General features: G+C 36.2%; 2 protein-coding genes across 2 annotated transcripts in view; both read right to left on the bottom strand.

Moving 5' to 3' along the window:
- Positions 1-3,831: 3,831 nt before the first annotated feature.
- On the bottom strand, positions 3,832-4,563 carry LOC139742806 (uncharacterized). The gene has a single exon (XM_071653319.1). It carries the CDS (start codon positions 4,555-4,557, stop codon positions 3,832-3,834), a length of 726 nt encoding a protein of 241 aa, XP_071509420.1. The 5' UTR covers positions 4,558-4,563.
- An 8,928-nt stretch (positions 4,564-13,491) lies between these two features.
- LOC139742799 (dual specificity mitogen-activated protein kinase kinase 4-like) overlaps positions 13,492-24,983 on the bottom strand; it is a 50,037-nt gene continuing 38,545 nt past the window's right edge. The window contains exons 6-12 of the mRNA XM_071653314.1: positions 23,322-23,441; positions 22,453-22,504; positions 20,911-21,038; positions 18,239-18,316; positions 16,681-16,829; positions 14,789-14,834; positions 13,492-14,405 (exon numbers count right to left, since the gene is read on the bottom strand). Coding sequence (XP_071509415.1) covers positions 14,313-14,405; positions 14,789-14,834; positions 16,681-16,829; positions 18,239-18,316; positions 20,911-21,038; positions 22,453-22,504; positions 23,322-23,441 — 666 coding nt within the window. The 3' untranslated portion in view covers positions 13,492-14,312. The remainder of the gene's footprint in view (positions 14,406-14,788; positions 14,835-16,680; positions 16,830-18,238; positions 18,317-20,910; positions 21,039-22,452; positions 22,505-23,321; positions 23,442-24,983) is intronic.

The following is a 24,983-nucleotide window of genomic DNA, read 5'->3' as shown; positions in this document are numbered from 1 at the left end:
TCTCTACATTAAATTTTTCCCAATACATGTATTATTAATAAAATCATTTCAATTTCTTGTTATTCACTGTCACTTTTCGTCGAGCACACTTCCATCTTACACTGAAATATCGATATTAAACAAAAAGCAACTTGGTAAGAATCACGGTTTGCTTCAACGATTGCGCTCTTCTTTTCAATATCAACTTTTTTTTCAAGTTTCAAGTTTCTTTATTTCACCAAAGCATGGAACATATTAAAAAACAATGCATACATCAATATTCGGATACGACTACGAACATATCAATAATACAGTGAAAAGGAAAAAAAATACAGCAGAAATAGATTGACAATAACACATATATGAATAGGTTTTAACAGATATGCTATGGAAGGTAGCAGCCAGAAAGGAAATGTCCCTTATTTTTAGCTGACCTAAAATCATTCATTCAATTTCAATTACATGTATCTATAGTGTGTTCAATTGAAGTAAAATGTAGGAACAGGACAAGACAAGACAAGACAAAACAAAGCACACAATGACAACAAAATACGGGATGTCTTGAATCATAAAGAATAAAAGATTATACTCTTGACCTCAATGAGTTTGGCTATAATTATAAAAGAGAATTTTTTGTAACCAGATTTAAATGTATTCAAAGAGTTAGCATTACGAATTGCACAGGGGAGAGAATTCCACAGGGTAGGACCAATGTAAATGATAGATCGTTGATAAAAAGAAGTATGGGATAGAGGTAGGTGAAAATCATTCGCGGATCGCGTGCTATAATTATGAATTTGATTATTAAAAGTGAACAAATCTAAGAGAGTCTTTGGTAATAAACGATTTTTACACAAATACATAAAAATGCCAGCTTGATATTTGTACATATCATTCAACTGCAATATCTTCAGGGATAAAAAAAGTGGCTGGGTATGGGCAAGAAAAGTGGCATGGGAAATGATTCGTATTGCACGTTTTTGAAGCATTAAAAGTCTTTGAATGTAACATTCGTGAGCATTGCCCCAAACAGTTATTCCATAATACAAATGAGGTAAAATTATAGCATTATAGATTGACTTTAAAACAGACTTTGGGAGAAAACTAAGTTTATACATTACACCAATATTTTTTGATAATTTATTACAAATAAAATTAATATGATTCGACCAATTCAATTTATTATCTACATGAACTCCAAGGAATTTCACTGAAGATGTCTGCATAATTTGACAACCACACATGTTAATAAATACATTGTCAGTGTTAATTTTTTTCTTTGTAAATATCATAATATTAGTTTTTGATATATTGATTAATAATTTGTTCACTCGCAGCCAATTTGTAACATATTGCAATTCCTTATTAAAAACCTCTTGCAGAGAATCAATATTATCATGAGACAGAAATATACTTGTATCGTCTGCAAATAAAATATATTGTAGAATATTAGAAACATTGGGTAAATCATTTATATACAAAAGAAATAAAATAGGCCCGAGGATCGATCCCTGGGGCACTCCACATCTTATGTTTTTGTAATCTGATATATTATTATCAATGGACACAAACTGTTTACGATTGCTCAAATAACTTTTCAAAAGTTTTAAAGTGACTCCACGAAATCCATACGCACTCAATTTAGCTAAAAGAATATTATGATCAAGTGTGTCAAATGCCTTGCTGAGGTCTAAAAATAAGCCAAGTAAAATTTTCCCACTATCTATTGCACAGATCACCTTATGAATAAAATCAATCAAAGCAGAAGATGTGGAGTGCCCCGGTCTAAATCCATATTGATTTTTCTTAATGATATTGCACTTCGTAAGAAATTCAACAAGCCTATTGGAAATACATTTTTCAAAAACCTTGGAAAAAACAGATAACACTGATATTGGTCGATAGTTTGTCATTACATCAGAGGAACCACTCTTTAGGATTGGTACAACTCTGGCTATCTTCAATCTATCTGGAAAAATACCAGATTCCATACACTGATTTAATATTGCACATAGGGGTTTACATAACAAATGAATAGCTCTTTTAACAATTCGAACATCAATATTGTCATATCCAGCACTTACATCTTTCTTAAAATTGTTTACAATATCAATTATTTCTTTACAAGTAATTGGTTTAAAAAATGCGGTTGACTCAACCTTTTTAACATATTGGAGATAATCATACTCATATGAATCATCAAAAGAAGAGTTAATATCATTACCAATATTGACAAAAAATGTATTCAACAAATTACAAATCTCTTTGCTATCTACTACTGTTTCACTATTACACTTAATAGATTTAATGATTGTTTTCGAATTACACTTTTTCCCCAAGGCAGTGTTTATCACATCCCATGTCTTTTTACTATTGCCACTACTGTCAGCTCGCTTTTTCTCATAATATTTCTTTTTAGCTAATTTCACCATATTAGTAACTTTATTTCGATATTTCTTATAAAGAGCTTTACGATAATCAGTCGGATTCTTCTTATACAATTGATACATTTTGCATTTCTTCCTTATCAATCTACGAATATCTTTTGTACACCATACATTATCATTTTTCCTGTGTTTACAAGTTGAAATTAATGGAAATGATTCATTATATTTGTCAGTGACTGAATCAAAAAAGTTATCAAAGCTAATATTACCATCATTTCTATCACATACCCATGACATGGATTCCAATGACCGTAAAAAATATATAATATTATTTTCATTTAAATCCCTCTTTACTTGTCTTTGGACTCTTTTTACCAATGAAATGACACTTTTACAAATGCAATAAACAGGAAAATGATCTGATATATCAGTAAGAATAACTCCGGACTGGATTTGGCAAGAATCATTGGTGAAAATATTGTCAAGTAATGAAGCGGAAGAGTCAGATACACGTGTAGGATGACGAATCAAAGGTAGCATAGAATTCAGTAATAACAATTCCACAAATTCATTTACATATTGCACATGCCCTACTTTAAGCAAATCAATATTAAAATCTCCCATCAAATAAAAAATTTTCTTTTCTTTCTTTACAATATCTAAAATATCATTCAAAGACTCACAAAAGTCTTTAACTGACTTATTGGGTGGTCTATATACAACACAAATTAGAATAGAGGAATTGCAATTTGTTATTTCTATAAAAATACTTTCTAAAAAATCAGTATTGGTATCAAGGTCACAACGGCGATTAAAAGATATGTCTTTGTGTACATATAATCCAACACCTCCTCCGCGTTTTGTTTTGCGGCTGTTACCAATAAACTCATAACCATTCATATTGCACAATGATAAAGGGGAATTATCATTTATCCATGTCTCACTGATGCCAACAATTTTAGTTTGCATGGACAAAGAAGATAAAAAAAGTGATAAATCATCAAAATTATGACACAAGCTTCTCACATTAATATGAATACAAGACAAATATTTACTCAAATCATCATTAGAATATTTATTTTCTATAAAATCATTTAACTCCACAGGTGTACAATTTGTTTGAAATGACTCATTATTTACTTCAGATTCAGGTGGTGATAAATATTCATTAAGAGTATCAAAGTCTACATCATCAAGACATCCTAGAAATCTACGCTTACATGACATTACACACTATTGCACACAAAATACAAATATACAAACATATACAGTGAATATATCAAACTGAAATACACAAGAAAAGGAGTAATATACCAATTGGAGATAAAATGATGCTTGGAGGGTTGTCATTTTTCAGAAACGATTAGTTAAAAGTTAGGATGAGAACTAATGTCATTATTCTAATTGCACAAAACCAAAGTTAAAAATGAAGATGCCATGTTTATGAGGATCAACATTGCACGTACTACAACCTGGTCAGATCGGCTTTGCTGTGAACTTGTCTCCGCATTGTCTTCCCGTCTGATGTCCTCACTGCGACGATGATTCTACCATCTTGTGACCAAGCGGAGACAACTTTGCTGTTCTGTGTTCTACTGGCAAGAAAGGCATCATGGAGGAGAGATCGATTGGGGTCGGTCAAGTCTTCACAGATGCTCAGGCCGGTGCCTTTGAGTTTCTTTCTGTTCGTGAGCAGGCGTTGGCGAAGTCGGTATGATGTCATCTTCACAATTATCGCACTCGGCTTGGATGATCCGACTGGTGGTGGAGATCGTCGTTGAACGCGGTGACTGCGATCAATGTCGTCTCGTCGTAGCTCCACTCCGAGGTTCTGGTTGGCGATCCGACAGACAACGTCATCTGTATTTTCCTTGTCAGCTTCCGGGACACCAAAAATGCGCAGACAGTTTCTGCGGGAGTACTGCTCCTGGTTGTTCAGGTCAGATTGCAGTTTTGCAATCAGGTGGCGATCCTTTTCAGCATTAGCTTTGAGTGTGGCAAGATCTCGCTCTGAAGAGTCTACTTTATGCTGAAGATCAAGTATCTGCCCAGCCTGTTCCTCGAGTCTAGTGAAGAGCTCCTGGAATTTGGAGTCAAGTGCTTGCATCACAGCTTCTTTCATGACCTTCAGCACCTCATCATCCTGGAGGATCTCCTTAATGAGGTTCTTTGTTGTCCGGGTACCAGCCATTGTGTCGTGAAGAAGTAAACCCAGATGGCAAGAACAATACACAGTCCAGTGAGGCAACTTCAATAGAATCAGCGGAGCAAGTAGAGGCAATTTCAATGGGAAGAGTGGGGCAAGATAAGGCAACACAGGTCTTATAGCTGAACAATCCAGTTAGACCACATGAAGATGAGTGTATGGGACTGCTGCTTGTCCACAATCCAAAATGTGCAGTCAGATTACTAAGTAGAAGTTGGCAAGAGTGTGCAAAAATCTCAATAAAAGTATAAAGTTCTCACCACATAAGATTCTCCAAGCATCCAAAAGGCAAGAGTATCACATCAGCGCATATTTGTGATCGCAAAAGTGTGAATTTTAAGCAAAAATGACGAGCTTGTTGAGCAGCTTGCCTCCAGCTTGCCTTCCTAATCGCGAAGAGTTTGGGTAAAATTCTTGCCAGAATTTTGATAAACTAGCCTGCATTTTTTTCTTCTAATTTTCTTTTGTGTGTGTTTTTTTAGATATGGCCGAAATAAACGAATTTATATGTTCTTCGCATGAAAATCTTATCATGTATTACAAAATATCATTAAAAAGAAGAAAAACAACAAATGACTATCTTGTTCAACTAGTACGATCCTTGATTTTCGTACATCTTCAAAACAGCATCTTCAAGTCAGTCTAGAGTGAGTGACTGCAGTAGGTTGAAATTTCAGGCGTATTGTGACAACAGTCACAATAATACACACATCGTAAGCACCAAGAACCTGTACGACGGGCCTCCTCCTCCTCCTGCAAGCGCCATGGTGGTGAAGAGTACATGAACAAGAGTAGATATCGCACACGCAAACAAATCTGAAGGAGTATGAATAATTTCATGAACTGTGCACTTTCCTGTAATTGGTATAAATGAACTGATAACAGAGATCTCCTTCAAGGAAATAAAACAGAAAACGGATTTAATCATTACTAATAAGCATCAATATTTAATGTTGTAATCTTAAAAGTCTACACGTCATACCTTGTTGATTATTTCTTACATTTTGTGTCTAGAGATGCGCGCTAGTACTGGTATACACATACGGCATAATCCTTTGTATGCAAATGTTGCAACGGGAAATTAACATTTTGAGGAGAAAAATAAACATAATGAACCACCAACATTTATGCCTAAATTTGTGCGAATAATTCATGTAGCGGCCTGCGCTGAGCACCCTAAAGATAGCCTAAATTCCCAAAACGTGGACCTCATTCGTAACTATGTTTATCATAATCCCTCCCAAAATGATTTTTTTTTTTCAGCGATCAAGGTCATGCACGGTGTTTGTTCATGGTTAGTCAAGTGCGCATTTCCTCATGACGTCAATATTGAAGGACGAGCAAGCCCACAATCATGTCTCAACGTCAACATCAATACAATCAAATGTACATAATATTATATGGACTTATTTTTTTTTTCGTTTACCTCAACCTCTCATCTCTGACATTCACTTTTTTTTTCTTACCATCAGGTAATCATGCTGTCATGCTACACCCACTTGCTAAGCTTTATGAAATTATATCAGAAACATACACTTCATTATTGAGAAATTGTCCTTATACATTGTATCAATGAACAACACAATCTGACCTTAAACCCAAGAATCAGCTTTGTTCTGTGCCCCCCCCCCCCCCCCCACACACACACAAACTAGTGAGCAGTAATATGCCCATCTAAATACAAGGTGTGCCCATCTGAATGAAGTTCTAGAATACGGAGATACCCACAACTGAAAAAAAGAAAGAATATCTGTGATGAAATAGAGAGTGAATGTACACACACACACACCCAATGTACACACACACACAACCCAAAGACACAACACTTCTGTGCCCTATACAAGAGAATGTCGAACTCATTAGGCTCAACCACACATTAGTTCTGAGTGTATGGGATCAAACCACCAAGAGATTGAACATCAATATATCGCAGGTTTACCCCAAGCCACTCAGACATTTAATAATGGCATTGCAGAATGGCAAGCAGTTTTCTCACCAGTTTAATTATACAGTCTTATGTCACAAATGCACACACTAGTAGTTATGTACATTTATGTATGATGTAGTGTATGCATGGTTGTTTTAATGTGTATGTACACAGGTGGACCAGATTAATGGAGAACATTCTATGTGGTATAGATATAGTACATACAGGCTGACCAGATAAGTGGAGAATTTTCTAGGTGGTATACAATGTAGCTATACAGTATATGCATGTAACAGGAAATACATTATAGCTCACTCAATTTAGATTGATTTCACCCATTCCAGAATGTTCTGGGAAGTGCTAACATATTTGGCTGAGTGAGGCACTGTCCCTGTAGCCCAATGTGATTGGTAGTTATTCTTGGTAATGATGTTTTGTACATAGTTAGGCAGTGAGTCATCCAGGTTTCCTGGAACTTGGACTGGCTAGTAGGTTGGAGAGAGTTATAGAATGTGCTAGAAGGGGTTGAATGGATAGTATATAAGCCAGAGAAATTCTGCAGTAGGCAGAGTACCCAACACCTCTGCTCTGAGAGTTACGTCACTTCTGGCTCTGAAGCGACTTGTTATAGTCAGTCCTGTGTTACCTGCTGACCTGTTATGTTTGTGGAGATAAGGCCTGGGAGACATTTTGCCTGCAGAGAATTAATGTGCCTTCATTGGACTCCATATTTTAATGTCAACGGACATTGCTACGGCAAAGCTGTGACGGGCTGGATTCCTAGGTGGACAATATTAAGTGAATCATCATTCAACGCATCAACTGGATGTGGTCGTCACAACATTTGGACTCTGCACGTTTCGCCGTGGACGTATATCGTGGATTTTACCCCGGATCTATACCGTGGACTATCGTAACCTGTGCCTCTGGAGTTACGTCAGAGGAATCATTCATCGGTGCATCGTGGATCATTCGTTTGTGCATCGAGCATCGTATTTGGACATTTCCAGGGATATTGCGTGTAATGCGTACGTAAGTGATTCCATTACTGACTTATATTTGTTTCTATTGATCATTATTGTACTGATGTGAAACCAATTACGAGTCTGTACCTACAATATCATTGTTAATAAACCGCCTGAACATCAGTTGATTGTTTCTTTTGTGCGATCATTCTCGGAGTGATTTTGGTCGTAACACTTACCAGGGACTGTATGTTAAAGGGATAGTAGAGTATTGGTGGAGATGAGGATTGAGCTTTTAACTTTTTTTTTTTTGCAAGATACCATGAAACCACTTATGAAATAATACAGAGTATACAATTCTAAGAGGAATTCAAAGTTTATTTGATGAAAAATGGTTGTGGAATGGCTGAGACATCCAAAAACAAAGTATACAAAGCGATCGTACTAAAAGGTGGGTCCCACCTTTTATTAGGAATGCTCCCTTTTAGATATGTCAGCCATTTCCAAACCAATTTTCATCAAATAAACGGTGAATTCCTCTCCGAATTACATGTTATTTCATTATAGGTTTCTCGTTAATTCACCAAAAAATGGTAGAAACATGAAATTAGGTCTTAACCAGAACTATGTGATCCCTTTAAATCTTCCTACCTTTTTATAGAATCAAAATGGTGAATAGCACAGGATGACAAAGAGTCAAGTTACTCCCTTTTGTTCAATAACAGAAAGATTTAATACACGCATAACTTTTCATGTAATAATAAACATATACAACAAAGTTCACTGTATTTTTTTGTCTTTTAAATCTTTGATCAAAGATGCTTTTTAAATTCATTGGACGAGACAAATACAATCTTTAAACATATTTCAAATATAAATACATACATCTCTCTATTATCTTCTTGTTTTTCAGACACAAAGAAATGAGACATCTCAGCTCACTTATTTTTTGTTTCAATTCAATTCAAACACTATACATGATCCAAATATATTTCACATTTAGTCTCATATTCTCAAGAGTGGTTTAAACTCCAAGCTTTTGTACTATTCAGGTCAAATCTAGCCATCTTCACTTGCACAAACAACAGACACACTTAAACTGACACCTCTACTCTGTCCTCTTCCTAAGTAAACTACTAAATTTCAAAGTCAGTCAATAATTACATCCTCTTCAATATTCAAATTACAATGCACACTCACAACACATGTGCACTGACCCTAAACTGACTTTAAACCACTTTTGTGAATAGGGAATGAGAAACCCCTAAAGAATACTGTTTCGATGTGTGAGATTTATAAAGATAGAGTTCTCTTCTTTCTAGTATTTCAATATTCTGTCTTTGAGATGACTGTACATAGAGCAAGGGCATAGCCAGGAATAGTTTGAGAAGAATAGGACAGATAATGAAATATTATACCACCCCATCTCATGATATACACATTTACATATACGACATATGAAATGAATTGTAAACTGCATGATATCATTCATTCATTGCATGTGTGCACAAAAGAGTCTAAAAACATAAAGACAGTGATCATAAGATGTTATTATACCACCCATATTCAAACCCTCCTGTTATGCTCACTATGTTCTTGACTATGCCCTTGCAACAGAGCATTCAAATGGTAATAGCAATACTATGAAACTTACAGTATATCTTATTCCTAGTCTGAAAGATTACGAATATAGAACATCAAACATCATATTCACTTCCATGATCAACCAACCCATCACAATTAATGCCCTTCTACCAAGTAGCAACCCCCTCCTTCCATCCCCCCCCCCTCCCACCTCCACCAAAGTCATAGATATTTCATGCCACTTGACTAGTGATTTCAAATAATAGGCACACACTACACCTAGGAACTGGTCCAGCCAAATCAAACACCACATGGCTGCATATCAATATACCCCTAAACAAGGAACAGCACTTTTTCAGGCTCATCAAACCACATGAAGTACCTATTGCCATGGACCACAGCTTACATTATGCCACATGTGACAGTTGATCTTAAGAGGATTCAACATGGACCCTGGATAACAATTAACAAATCTTCAACTTTTATTTACTCACACATTATCCATTTCCCCCCTTTTCTCAGGAAAACCAACCATAGGTCTTGAGTTTATTCAAATGTCATGAGACAATTCTTGCAAATCAAAAGGTAGAAAACTGAATACTGTATACAGGTACACTGTTATTTTCGTGTACAAATATTTTCGCGAATGACAAGGTCATAGACATTTCATGAGATGTTGTTTTCGCGATTTGACCCCGACGCTTACCTTAATGCACTATTAACAAAGCGCATGGAGACATTTTCGCGTGTTGTTTAATTCGCGATCCAACTGTGCTTTGCAAAATTTGCGAAAATTATTCACTCGCGAAAATAACAGCTTATACAGTAGGTGTCATTCGCCCCTATCTATGGGTCTTGTCATGTCTTAACATAGGACATGGAGGAAAACTATGCCATTTCCTTCATCCCTACATTTCAATTACAATATACTTACAGCCTACCTGCAGGGAAATGCCTTTCATATGAAATGGGTCAGTTGCCTTATATCCAATGATGCTTCTAGACAGGATTGCAGCCACTCATTCTTTTTCCAGTGCCAGGTGGACACATACTCTAACACATGTGCATTGTATGTACTTTTGTTCTGTGTTCATATGAACTGAAAAAAAATTTAATAAATACTTGCTCAATAGTAAATGCTTGATGTTAAGAGGCAAAGGTCAGATGCTCAAACGTAACAGAGAGAAGGTGTGATTACCACAATCAAGCATACTCTCTTACCCTTGCTACACAGCACTAGAAACTTCCATTCGTTCTTTTTGGTCAAAATGCTCCTAATAAAGTGAGGGCTAAGCATATGCCTCCATGATTGCAAAAGCACAAGAAGGCAAAACCCTTTCATACAGGAATTTCAACAAATTAAAAGGGGCATTGATTTGCAAAAAGACACATCCATTATTTTGCAAATGATCAGCCTATACTGATAAACATAAGCCCTTTTTTCTTCTTCATTTAACACAACAGGCTACACACAGCTTCTGTGGTGGGGATTGTTGTGTACAAACAAACATTTGTCAGTCAGGTAAACATGATTTCTTTTGGAATCTACTAGGCAACCTTCACTAGCAAAATATATGATCCAATGTCAAAGCATTTAACACTCCTTGAATGAAAATATTTATGAATTATTCCAACTTGAGTGAAAGTAAGATTTTTGTGAACTCAATGTAAAAAAATAATAAAAAAAGATAATGCCTCCAGCGACACTTTGTGGCAGAGGCATAAAAAAACTAGAAATGTCGCTATGGCGACTGATGCCTCCGCCATAATGCATGATTCTCCCAATAGGTGTATAGTACAATGTCTTCACAATGTGTGATGACAGTTTCACATAACTGGCAAAATATCGAAATGACAGGTTTGTCAAAGTATCTTGAATGTTCACTTTCCATGATCTGGGTTTGCTATAATTGTCTATTAAAGAGTGCAGGTACACATATTTGGGGAATTGAACATTTTTACTTGACTTCTGACCGACCTTATTATAAGTTTATGCATTGAGTATAATTTCAAAGGTATGAAGAAAGAGTGTAATTACAGTACAAAATATTTTTTTTAAATTTAAACCTGACCTTTGACCCTTAACCTTTGACCTTTGACCTTCTGGCTGGAAATTTCCAAGAGAATCTCCATTGAGTAATACATGTACATATATTGAATTTTAAAACTAATAATGCAATCATTGCATAATCTAGTATATGAGGGAAATAGTAACATTTTGAGGAGTTGACCTTGACCTTTGACCCCCTGACTTTTGACCCATGACCCCTAAACTCCCTAGATAATCCCTGCCAGTCAGTACATGCATATGTACCAAGTTCCATGAAGATACATTGAACCACTCGCGAGAAAAGTGATATTGCAACATTTTCAACTAACCTGTGACCTTTTGACCTTTGACCTTATGACATGAAACTCTCTCTGGCGAATCTTAATGCAGTAGTACATGTCTACACTAAGTTTCAAGAAAATAACTGCGGGCATTGCATAGATATGGGGAAATAGCAACATTTTTAGCATTTGACCTTGACCTTTTGACCTTTGACCTCTTGCCAATGTCACTACAATCTACTCAACTAATTGTCCCATCATACGTACATCATCCTTGGACCAAGTTTGGTGAAAGCTGCTTCATCCAGTTTTGAGTTATCACGTAAAAAGATAAATTTTAGGATTTGACCTTGATCTTTGACCTTTGACCTCTGTCCGATTTCACTGAAAAACTAATCAAGTAATTGTCTTATCATACATCATCCTCCACCAAAGTTTGGTGATATTTGCTCCATCCAGTCTTGAGTTATCGCGTAAACGGATGCAATTTCATGATTTGACCTTGACCTTTGACCTTTGACCTTTAGCCGATTTCACCCAAAATCTAATCAAATCATTGCCCCATCATACTTCATACTTGAAAAACACAGTTTACTTAAACCGATTTTAAGAAAAGATATGCGGAAACAAATAATACATGCAAGTTCCACAATTTGGGAGTAAAGAATTACAACATGTCCAATTACTTATTCACTAAATGCAGGGGTAATCCTCCATCACTTGATTTCAAACTTCACATTATATCACAAAGTTGCAGGGTGAAAATTCTATGGTATTATCTGAGAATTCTTCACTTGCCATATCCTGTAGGATGATGTGGCTGTGGAAACATAGTACTGTTTTTGTAACATTTTGCCTGCATGTTTGTTGATATCGTTTATAAACCAAGAGTTGGCAGCATCACAGGCTTCAAAAGAGACATCATCAATGGTCAACTCATACCCTAATGTAAGAATGAATAAAAGGTACAGGATTTCAAGAGGCAGGTGCTTGAGCTGCATAGCCATCTGCAAGGCTGTTAAGGTATAAAATGATAATATAGTCAAACCTGTCTATAGCGGCCCCCTGTCTATAACAGCTACTTTTTTCATTTCCCTTGGGTGGCCACTATAGACAGGTTTGACTGTATATAAAAGCCTGCAGAGAGGGGCAAAGTGACAACATCAAACAGTGCTGTTACACCAGTGGCACAAATTACAATAAGAACACTAATACTAACACCTTGTGGTTAATGACATAAAGAGTACTTGCTGTCTTAAAAGATTCCCTCAATATTTTTGGAACAGCGGAAGAGGGACCATATTCACTGCAACAGAAAACAAATCCAAATTGTCAAAATTCACACACAGGTTACATTTAACCCTATCCCTCCCTTCACACTTTCAGCAATTCAAAATCTGGTTACTATCAAGTCAGGGTTCCAGGCTTTGAGTTCACTTACAGCATTATTTGGCAAGTCAATGTAATGGCATCAGTATCACATGAAATCACAGGGGATACTTTACATTATTGATACCACAGAATTCCACACCTATCTGCAATTAATGTTTATGTAAGTATGCGCATGTATGCTTAAATTATACATTTATATGTAAGTGCATACATACATACATCAATATTTGCATACTTATACCTAAACTTTGTACTGACAATTTCAAAAGTGAAAAGGAGAATAACACCACTTCAAACCTTTTTAAATCCTTGGTGCATTATGATTTCAATGCCCTCAGTCGCGAACTGTAGAGCTTTGGTTGGCCCTCCTACTTTGACTACACATGTTTGCAGCAAAATGATCAAAAATACTTGACTTCATTGTGTACACTAAATGGAAGATCTCTCTGAAAAATCATTCTTTCAGTGAAATAGATTGTAGTCAAAGTTTGCCAACAAATCTGCAACAAAACAATTTTTTACTAAACATCAGCTCAGACAAACAGTAGCTTTGTTAATAGGTGTTTCGGTGTTCACATGCAATTTATCAAGTACGAAGACCACAAATATCATACATGATGGCTGACTAATACTAACTGTATCACACAAGATGTGTTACAAAAATGTCATAAATTACCCACACATACATGTATGTATGTCTGGTATGGGGGGGGGGGGGGGGTGCATAAAGTGGAGAGGCACCCTAGACATTTATCTCTCCAAGTTGGCAAACAGCAGACTGTGCCAAAGTCCTGTTCCATCATGTGCAGCATTACATCAACTCAGCTCGGTATATACACAGTTTGTGTAGTAAAGCTCATTATTAAACTGTCACATACAGAGGGTAGATCAAACCAACTGAACAGGACAGATAATCAGTGCATCTACAATCTCTAAAACTGACTGACAGGATAAGAAAAGAAAAGACCACATGTCTGTCGTAAATCTTTGCTCTTTCTGAATATCAGAAGCTAAGAATCTTAATTTTTGAGAATGTGCACAAATAAGTTGTTTTGCAGATAAAAATCTTGTCCAGACATGATTGACTCCATTAAGAAGGATTTTTACAGATCAAAATATTTCATATGGATTCTCCAACGACACATGTGAGCTTTGCGCATAGGAGAATTACTGTGCATCCACCCCCGCTGGTAAGCATTCTGTACATAGCGGAGGCAAATCTCTGTCAGACTTCACACTCAACCCTCATTAAACAAAAAACACAACAGCATTATCAGGTACATTATCTGTAAGTGAAGAATCAGCCATTCAAAGGCCAGTATTACTGTATTGCAAGAAAATATGAAGAAATGAAGAAAGAAAATGGATGTAACAAAATCACAGGCGGGGAATTCTACTGTTCGAAGGCCAGATCCATTCCAGACCTGTTGACTTTCACTCTTCTTTGATATCATCACAAATTCTCTGGTTCTCATTTGGTTTTTGGTTCCAGTGAGACAAGAGAATGAGAGTCTGATTAACGGCAGATCAGAGAATCTTTCTCAACTGTGTCCATTCATTTCCAGCATAACTTCACCAACATATGTTGCAACGTCGATGTTTGCATTTTCATAATCCTTGATGAATTGGTATTCCTGCAGAGAATGAAAGCAAAATAGAATGGAATAAGATATTTAGTCTGCATCGCAGAAGTAATGGTCGGGATCCTATCAATCAATAAATGTAAACAACAGCTTAGGTCACAAATGATATTGTTAAAAAGGAAAAAAAAAGCACTCTAACCTTGATCAGTTAGTCATGCCAATATTTTATGCCATAACATCACATATGGATGTGTACTGGTAAAACAGAACTATTACTCAAAATCTAAAATGTCAACTTAAGTGTTAACTTCTGTGAAGAGATAATGGCTTATGCAATGAAAAGGAAACAGAGGCACTACAATACAAACTTGAAAGTATTTTAACTTTTTTCACAAAAAGTTTACAATCAAAAGAATGTAAAAATGTAAACTCACCATTAGATTTCGGTACTTTGGTCTGTATTTCTCATCCTTGGTCAGACTGGAAAAAAAAAAAACAAAGACAGGATGAAAGCTTGCGATTGGCATAATATTGTATCACACACCATGCATACACACACAAGCACACAGACACACAAAACATGTGTCATGCATCAGCAAGAATTGTTTTGTCATAACCAGATTCAACGTGAATCCTTGCAGGGTGAACTGTTCAGACAAAACCAGGCAAACACCGAGTCATGTATCCCATGATTACAGTTTTTTTCATTGACCTTTAACCTTGTCTGACTTCATCAATATTCGAACATGACTGTCATCTTTAGCTAATGTATGTGTGGTGTGAGTTTTGTGGTCACAGCTCAAAGTTGTGGAAAGTTACTGAGCACACACAATATATGGCGCTTAAACCACGGGTAGTTTGACATTTGACCTTGTCAGAATTCACCTTCATTCAAATTTGACTGGCATCTTTAGGTTATATATCTGTGTTGTGAATTTGGTGGTCATAGCTCAAATCTGTGGAAATTTATTGAGAGTACACCACAATAGCGTGAGTACAGTGCTTATCAGGGAAAGTTCATTAACAGTTTGACCTTTGACCTTGTGAGCCTTCACCAATATTCGAACTTGAACGGCATCTTTAGGTTATGTACCTGTGGTGTGATTTTGGTGGTCTAGTTCAAAGCAGCGGAAAGTCAGAGAGATTACACCAAATTGTTGACAACACCAACGCAGACGGAAAAATGATGCCTATGTCTTGCCTCCACTATGCAGGCCAAACAAAACTTAACCCTAACTAGGCCAACGTTTCGCGCGATGTATCGCTATCGTGAAAAGCTATCGCCGCAACGTTTCATGACTTTTTTCTTTCGAGTCTCCCGCATCTTTTGACACCAAATTTGCGATGCCCGGGCCCGCGGTTCCGAAGTTGCGCATAAATATGTACATGCATGTCACACCAAAAATTGCTCAAAAACGTGAATTTGTGTACAATTTCAATGCAAACTGTGTTTACAGGGAGCTTTCATAAAAGCATGATTATTTGGGGGTTTTATTGATTAAAATCAATTCATAACATATTTTCTTGTTCGGAACAATGTTGCGGACAAATTTCATCGAAAAAACAATGAAAAACATAAAGTAAAAAAAACAAAGAAATACATAAGAAATTCAAAAAACAATAAAATACTTAAGAATTTTTTTCAAATTTTTTTCTCCTACATTTGCTAAGGGCACTAAAGAGAATATTTACACAAAAAATGTGCCTGTTTTGAGCTTTATTTAGTGATTTATACCAAATTGTCTGATTTCATGCATCATTAAGCATAAATTAGCGTAATTTAGCAAAAATGATAATCTAGAAAAAAATCAACTTCATGGTACTTTAGACTACATCATAGGCAATGTGTGTGCCAAATTTCGTCGCAATCGCGCCATCGACGGCCGAGATCTGGAGGGGGGGCCTGGGAGCCCCCCCCCCACCAGATATACTAGAGACTTCCAGTGAATCTTATTGAAACCCCCCCCCCCCCCCCAAACAAACAAACAAACAAATATTAGTTATTCTCAGTAGAAAAGGAGAGCATATTCCTGAGTGTCATGTGGTTAGTTTTTCTTTTTCTTTTAAACTCTGATGTGTATCAGTGTAAGATTTCACACATCCTGTTGGAAGACGCTACCGGTATTCTTCATGCAAAATTTTATAACATTAGCAAAAGGGATACACACAACCTTTACAATGCACGAAGGCCATCATACACCTACTTATTCTCCAAAGCTACAATTTGTTAATTCATGTGAATGCAAGAAATATCATGTTTTGGGTTTTTCTTCTTGCTTTCTTGATGTTATACTAGAGGATCAAGATGGACTTGGCCGTCTCTTACCACTTGTTCACAAAGTGGACAAAATCTTCTGAGAATGTAAGTCTGCCATTGCTCTTGAGCCGGGGTGGGTCACCCTTCACCACCTGAGAGAGCTGCTCAAAGACACTGTTCCACTTTGGGTACGGAAACTCCCCTGTGGCCACTTCATACTGGGGGAGAAATGAAGAGACATAACGACAGGTACAAAGTATGTTTCTGATACATCCTAATGTAAGTACTAGGAGAGAACAATGTAGGAGGCAAAAATGAAACTATTATGTTTTTCTTGTATATCTTCAAGATTAAAGGGTGTGTACAGTCTGGTCGAGGTGAGGATTTAGCTTTCAACATTTTGCGAGATATTCAGAAACACCCTATGAGATGTCAAAGAGCATGCAATTCTAAAAGGTATCAATTGTTTATTTGATGAAAATCGGTTTTGAAATGGCTGAGATATCTAAAAACAAGGTGAAACAAAGAGATGCTAATAAAGTTGTGGCATGTCGCCTTTTATTATTATCACTTTTTTTGGATATCTCAGCCATTGCAAAACCAATTTTCATCAAATCAATGTTGAATCCTTCTTAAAATTACATGCTCTTTCATATTTCATAAGAGGTTTCTCATTACCTCAACCAGTACTGTACAGTCCCTTTAACTGTTTTGCCGATACCCTAGATATTAGTACATGCTTAAATTAATGATAACTTGGCCTAATTCAAACTTCTGCATGCCAAAAATTGCAAAGACCTAAACATGTCTAAGTAACCATTATCCATTTACACAAAATTCACAAGCATGTAACTGTATCACTTATACCCTACATTTGGGATATATGTTAAAATTAACAACAATTTGGCTTAATTCAATGATGGCACATGGAATTATCAAAAACTTAAAAAATCCAAACCTTTGGAGTAGATAATCTGATGATACTCAAGCGTCACTGATGTGTTCTATTTTGTGTCAGTCTCTGGATTCATGTAATGTATCCTTAAGGGGTAAATTTCCCTTTCATTGGTGATTGATGATTGCATTAGAAAATTATGGACAAAAGAAAAACAGGAGAATCTTGTAGGCAAATTTTATCATGTGTCCTTTGATGACCATTGACCTAATAGCACATGAACTTGGGCAGTGCCATAATATGAAAGTTCCTATGTCAAATGCCACAAATCACAAGTATTATACAAATTTAGGTCTGCCTGAAAACCAAAGATGAAATATTCAATGATACTCATACCATCACATTCTAATTCTATAGCATACTATTACAGCCACTTATTTTACGCACACTGTTCCTGGTTCCAGTCATGTCTGCATTATGCACATCCACAGAATATCCATGGAGGTATCATTGACTGAATTTAAAGTGCAAAACAGATCACTGGAGTAGTACTTGACGTGTCGAATTTAGTACGAAATCAGGCTATCATGACACTTCTGTCACACTGATCATTGTTTCTTGTTTTGTACATATCAGTCATTTAAATGAATATGTACCTACATTAGAAAAGCAGTTTTAGGTATAACAGTGTACTGATGAAGCAAGTCTGATGGAGCCTGTTGGTATGCTTACCATGGTGATTCCAAGGCTCCAGACATCGGACCTGATGTCATAGCCTGGTCTTGACTGGAAAGGGTCTATCCTCTCAGGCTGCAAACATTAAACAGAAATTTCTGGTTGTAAAGCAGCTCACATGGAAATGATAAGCAAGACTTGATCTGAAGGAAGTAGTTGATATTGTAGGCCATGTTCAAGCTTAAAGGGACATTCCAGACGATTTTCATAATTTCACATCATGTTGTACATAAATTGACAACTCCATGTATAGATTTGTGGAATTTATTGTGGTTCTTGAGCAGAGAAACAATACTTTGAAAAAACCTCAACAAATTACACTGAACAAGGATGATGACATAGGAGGTTCACATATTTCAGAAATGTAGCAGTGTAATCCATTACAATACCGCTTGCTTGAGAGTTCACATGTGTATAATCTATGCATGCCTTCTTCTTTTGTTCTGCTTCCTTGAGCCCCAACTCATGCATTCTTATGGTGACTCTGCCATGTCATCATCCTTGTTTATTGCAATTTGTTCTAAATTTTGACAATACTCTTATTCTTCATCGCAATTATCACAAATTCTGAAACTCTATCCTTAGTATAACTAATTTATAATTGTTCAAATGAAAAAATCTGAAAATCATCCGGAGGTCTCCTTTAAAATTGAATCAAACCATATCAAACCGAAGCATACCATACCATACCTTGCCAGATTGGATAAGGAGCATTCAAGCACACTGTGGAGAAAACGTATCTCATGAGTTTTTTCTGGACTTGACTCAGAGGGGTCACAAGTTTTCTAGCAACAGGGTCATGCACCTTGCACACTTACGATACATACAGGTGTCCCAAACAAAGATAACCAACTCATTGCATTATGACGTTGTGCATGTTATGCGCATTCTTCTCGTGCCAAATTCTGATTCAGTACACTTTTGTACACTTTGCATTCAAACGCTCTCTGGCATGGTACAGGACATTGCATTACGCTTTTGGAGCACAAATGGGAAGTGTTCCACTTTTTGGCTCTGTATGATACAGTACGGTACACTTTGGGAGCATTTGAGCACTCAAATGCACATGACTACTTATGGATGTACATGACAGAACAGCATGCTCACATATAATATCTAAAATTATACAAATTTGTCTTCACTTCTTGTCATTCTTCCATAGATACATGCAAGATACTGGTTTGCTTACACCATCAGTTGAATGGCAGTTTTTCTTTTCATAACATGGCAACAACCAATCCAATGGCACAGTAGCAAACAATCAATTTTAGGGGGAAAAAATCTGACATACAAGTCATCAGGGAAGCTGAGGTCAGTGCTGTATTCCACACATGGCTGCCTTCTAATCATGATTGATACCAGCACATTATGTAAGTTCATTACATCACATCACACATTGAAAAGCCATGTTACATTTCTGTGTGCACTAGCACAGACTGAATGCACACAAACACTAGTGTATTCAATGTTACAGCAGAAGTCAGTCATCTCATCTTACTGGAGTGGCACTGGAAATTGATGCAGAGTATGTTGAGTGAAATGTGATTGACTGATACCCAAATTCATATATGGATTGAATGAATGCAGTAATAATAGTATAACACACCAATGAAGTTTAGACAAAATTGGTTAAGTCATTCAAAAGTTATAAATCTTTTAAAGTTTTGGTGCAGCCATTGCTGAATGAGGAAACTAATACAGTTTGAGATGTCACTGTAGGACAACTATATATAATATTTTAAAAAAATATCAAGAGATTCCCATAAAATTTCATTTTTAAGTGCACATTTCCTCAACTTCTTACTGCCAAATCGTCGCTGGGGTGATAAGACCTTGTATCTGCAATTTTGGTAAAAATATGTTTTTTGGATTAATGGTCAAATAATGGGTTAAGTGATGTCCTGTCCAAATCCCAACTGTCTTACTCCAAAAATGAAGCCACCACGGCATGTCAAAGGAAAGGCTATCCCATTTGCCACAGTGCTTTGGCCGCCATGTTTTTTGGCTCTCCTGAACATTTGACGTTTTGTAGATACGAGGTCTTATCGCCCCAGCGACGAAATACTAAGGGGAATATCCCCTGCTCTCTAAAAGAGATAAGTTAAGCGCTCTTTCGTTATGCTAGAAAAATGAAAATGTGCTGAATTCTCTAATTATTTTCTTTATATTGTTGTTCTGCAGTGACATCAGGAACTGTTGTAGTCTTCTCATCCAGCAATGTGGACACGGAAACTTTTAAAATTTGAATATTTTTAACAGAATGGCCGAAAATAGGTTGCATTGGTAGAGGTCAGTGTTCTCCAAACAATTTCTATGCACATAATGATTCATATGGCATAATGTCACCACCTCATTTTTTTCTTTTTTTTAATGTATTACTGATGACCTCAAGGACAGAGTCTCCAATCTGTGACAAGACTAAACAAGGGAAGGGTAAAATGTGCTCTGGCTATTTAATATGAATTACACAAACGAATAATTGCCCTATTCTTCATGACATGTGTCTCTGCCTATGTAGAACAAAAAAACAACAAAAAACAACAAACAACAAAAAACCAAAAACAACAACAACAACAACAACAAAAACAGTGCTCCTCCTGCCCTGGCCAGAGTCTTAGAATCAAGGTAAGACTTGAGAACACCACACTGAGTGACAAGTGAATACTTACTGCCATGTATGGTTTGCATCCTGCATCCATTGTCCTTGCTATTGAGTCCACCAGCTGACCACTGATCCCAAAGTCACATAGCTTTATGTTGCCCTTTCCATCCAGTAATATATTTGAGGGCTTTACATCTAATATGTGGGGGTAAGTAAAGAAGCGAAAGACATACAGAGATCATTTTGCTCAGAACAGTAAAAATACATCATTGACGATTTTAAACATCTAGAAAGGTTTCTTGCAATTCCTTTAAACGTATGTAGCATTGTCATCAAAATTTAGAGGTCTTCTCTGATCTGAGATGCTTAGTTTGAATACATAAAGATCACTTTAAGCAAACAATTATGAGCCCTAGGACTGCTAAAAAAGTGCATGCACTTATTACTTCTCGTTTGGATTTCTGTAATGGTCTACTGTATAACACATCAAAATCACAACTAGACCGCCTTCAAAAGCTTCAAAATAATGCTGCCCGTTTAGTTTTATTGTCATCTACAAGAAAACATGTAACACCCTTACTTATCTCTCTACACTGGCTGCCCATTCGTTATCGAATCATGTTCAAGTTGCTGCTATTTGTTTTTCATTCATTACATGGAACTGCTCCTCACTACAACTGTAGTGCGATTACCCCTTACAATCCTTCTAGGCACCTTAGGTCTTCAAACTCATCTCTACTTGCCATACCACAAACTCATAATTCTTGAGGTGATCGATCATTTCTGTATGCTGGCCCATTCCCATGGAATAGACTCCCACAAAACATTCGTAATCTGTCCTCTCTATGTGAGTTTAAGAGCTCACTTAAAACCTGGTTATTTAGACAAGCTTTTTTGTAAACATTTCCTTTATTCCTTTTCTCATACCTCCTTTTCACTGGTTTTTCCTCTCTGCCTCTCTTTCTTGCGCCATGAGCATCTATTCATGATGGATACCCGCGCATTACAAGTGTTCATATTACTATTATTATTTATTCACTTCAAAGTGTTATGGTATAGATGATAGAATGGAACAGGAGGAATACTACACATGTAGTGTATCTGTAGCAAGCATGTTTTTCTTTCCTAATGTCACTAGTCTAAATGCTGCAGTTTGTCAACTCGTCTTGTAACAAACACACTTTTACCTTACCAACTTCTATGACAAATCAGAATTCCCAGGCCAGAGATCACACCTACTAAAAGATATTCCAACTGCATTATAAAAAAAGAACCAAAAAAAAAAAAAAAAAAAAAAGGAAGAAAAAGGAAGGAGCAGCATGGGAACTTCTTACTGCCAAAGTCAGGGAGATTCACGTAAAAAATCAATACATACAATAACTAAAAGGATAGTTATGAATGCTTGTTTGCACTTTTTTCGTTTTCATTCTTTCTTTTTTTTCTCCTGCACTTACCCTTTCAAAGGCACATTTTAAACACCATGATATTGTAATGCAAATGGCAGAGGATGCATCCTGTCTGCCAATACTCAAACTAATCCTTCTCAAAATTGTTCCCTCCACCCTTTCACGAGTTAGGACAAGCAATCTCACCAGAGCTTTAGTCTTACCTCTGTGGATAATCTTTAGTGTTTCTTTGAGGTAATTGAGAGCTTTTACTGTCTGTAGACAAAAAAACAAACATGGAAAATCGCAATGACTTCACAATGAGCGGGATGAAAACAGTTTCAATATCTGACAAACATATGTAGTAGTTTGGACCACATCTCCATTTGTTCCTAGACGGAGATGTAGAAAGAATGGGAAAGATGTCTCTGCATTCAAGATAAACAGTATGATGGATATGCTTCACAAAAAACCCTATTTGTAATGACTACAAAAATTAAAAAAACAAACAAAAACATTTTCATTTTTGACAGAATATGAGATGAAGTTTTGATAAATCAGCAATGATGTCATTCAGCTGTGTCCACATCCATCAGGACAGAATTCTATTTTTTGTACCCTTTAATCACAAAACATATCACAAACAGAGTGGACTTTCTTGGTTAAATAAAGAAAGATGATACACTTGCTCTCATAGGTCTTGTCAGATTTAAAATTTGAAATACATAGTATCTGAACACCACAGTAGACACACTGAGGACCAAAACAGTAGTTCTGCATACCTGGTCTTCATGGAAAGTGCTTGTATGACTGCAGTTTAGTGCCCCATCAGAATTTAAAAAAAGAAAGAAAAAAGACTCGCTGGAACCTACAAGGACTGACTTGAATTTGAATGGCATCATTCTTGTTCAAAACTTCATGCTCATATAACATTTTCATGTATTAACCATAAAATGCATATCATTCCCCTGTTGATGAAAAAGTTTACATAGTACTGACAATACAAGGCAATGGCGGTTTCACTGCAACACATGCTTTCTAGAAGTAAATACCCTAGATTCCAGCATCAGCAAATGGATGGTGCTTCACTTACCGCAAAGGCAATTTTTCCTAAGATGTGTTCAGGTATCCGACTGTTTTGAACTTCCGTGACAAAGCGATAGAATTTGTCTAGTGAGGTATCCATGAGCTCCATACAGATCCAACAGTCTCCCTGCATGTCCACAGAAAAAAAACAACAACCAGAATTCAAAGAGCTGTTATAGTTCCCTGTAAGAATGGGTGCATGGACGTCAATACATCGGAAAGGGGGGGGGGGGGGGGGGGGGGGAAGAGGGGTTTTTAATATGTAGGCACCAGGAATAGTCAAACTCTACCTACCCCCACCCCAATACCTATAGAAATACTATTAGCCCTAAACTTTAATAAATACATTTTTTTTTTTTTTAATCAAAACACCTGACATACATGTATACATGTATACCTTGCCACATCTCCCAAACTGAAGATGATTAGTTTGACAGGTTTCCCTTGAAGAAAGGTTTAAACAACAATACTTTGTTTCTGGATGAAAGGAGAAGTTCCATCAAACTTGAAACTATATGAGCACTACACTGAATGTACACTCGCAAAAAAAGAAAGTGAACACTTATTGAAGTTTATATTTCTCATAAAATATTTGTCTAAAAGTTAAAGTATTATATACCATATGAAAAGTAATTAAATTGGCTATCAACCTGGTAGGTCAATGAAAAGGTAAACTTCACGCATGAGTGAACACCTTCATTTTTCTTTTCAAAGGCACAAAGGTTAAAATTGCCAGAATTAGCAAGCTGTAATTCATGCGTGCTCTTCATAAGCGCTTTTCCATGTAACAATAAGAGAAAAAAAAAGACAAATTTAATGCAATAAAAGATATGAATTAAGTTGCAAAAAATAAAGCTATGAAGTTAATCTTTGAAGCCTAAAAGCTCAATCAAGGCTAAAAAGAGAATGGAGGAAAATGAAGAATCTTCTGTCAAATCCAGATTTTAAAAAAATGAGAGAAAAAACAATAAAAACAAAAATGGTAGGAATTTGAATTGATTTCTCATATCAAAAATTGTAAATAATATTTGACTCTTGAATTTGCATCTTGAATTAAATTACTAAATTAAAAGAATGAAATAAATATATTCTGTGTATTAAATCATCTTTATTCCCTTACTCCCTATGTCATTTGACATTTGAGTTCACAGAAAATTCTTATTTTTCCCCTATAGTTTCCAATTTTGCTTTTGTTTGAGATTATACAGAAATAAAGAGATCGAAAACTTATATTTGCTATTTCATTTATGTCTTTCATTGTGTTAAACCGGTCATTTGTTATCATTGCTGTCTTAAGGGGTATTTCCTAATGAAAGACAACATGTCATTTTTGCAATTTTTACTTAGAGTGTTTTGGAGAATAAAAAGAAAGTGTTCACTCGCACGTAAAGTTTCCCTTTACATTGACCCACTAGTTTGATAGCCACTTAATCAGCCTTAATATGGTATATTTCATGTTGATTTTCATCATAATCTTCCATGAAAAATATGAACTAAAAAAGTTTACTTTCTTCTTTCTTTTTGCTGCATGTAGAAAGAAGAATGAGCGCAATGAAAGTTTGAAGAAAATCAGATATGCTACTCAAAAGTCAAGAATTTCTAAAGTTTGGGTTAATTGCATGTTCCCCCATATCTGGGGGAAACCATATTGTGCTCCCCCCAAACATTG

Source organism: Diadema antillarum, unplaced genomic scaffold (genome assembly GCF_040938485.1).
Source record: "Diadema antillarum isolate AM-2024a unplaced genomic scaffold, OU_Dant_1.0 seq00001021_RagTag, whole genome shotgun sequence".
Taxonomy (NCBI): Eukaryota; Metazoa; Echinodermata; class Echinoidea; order Diadematoida; family Diadematidae; genus Diadema; species Diadema antillarum.
Note: the sequence above shows the minus strand (reverse complement) of the source record. Positions and strands in the feature narration are given on the sequence as shown.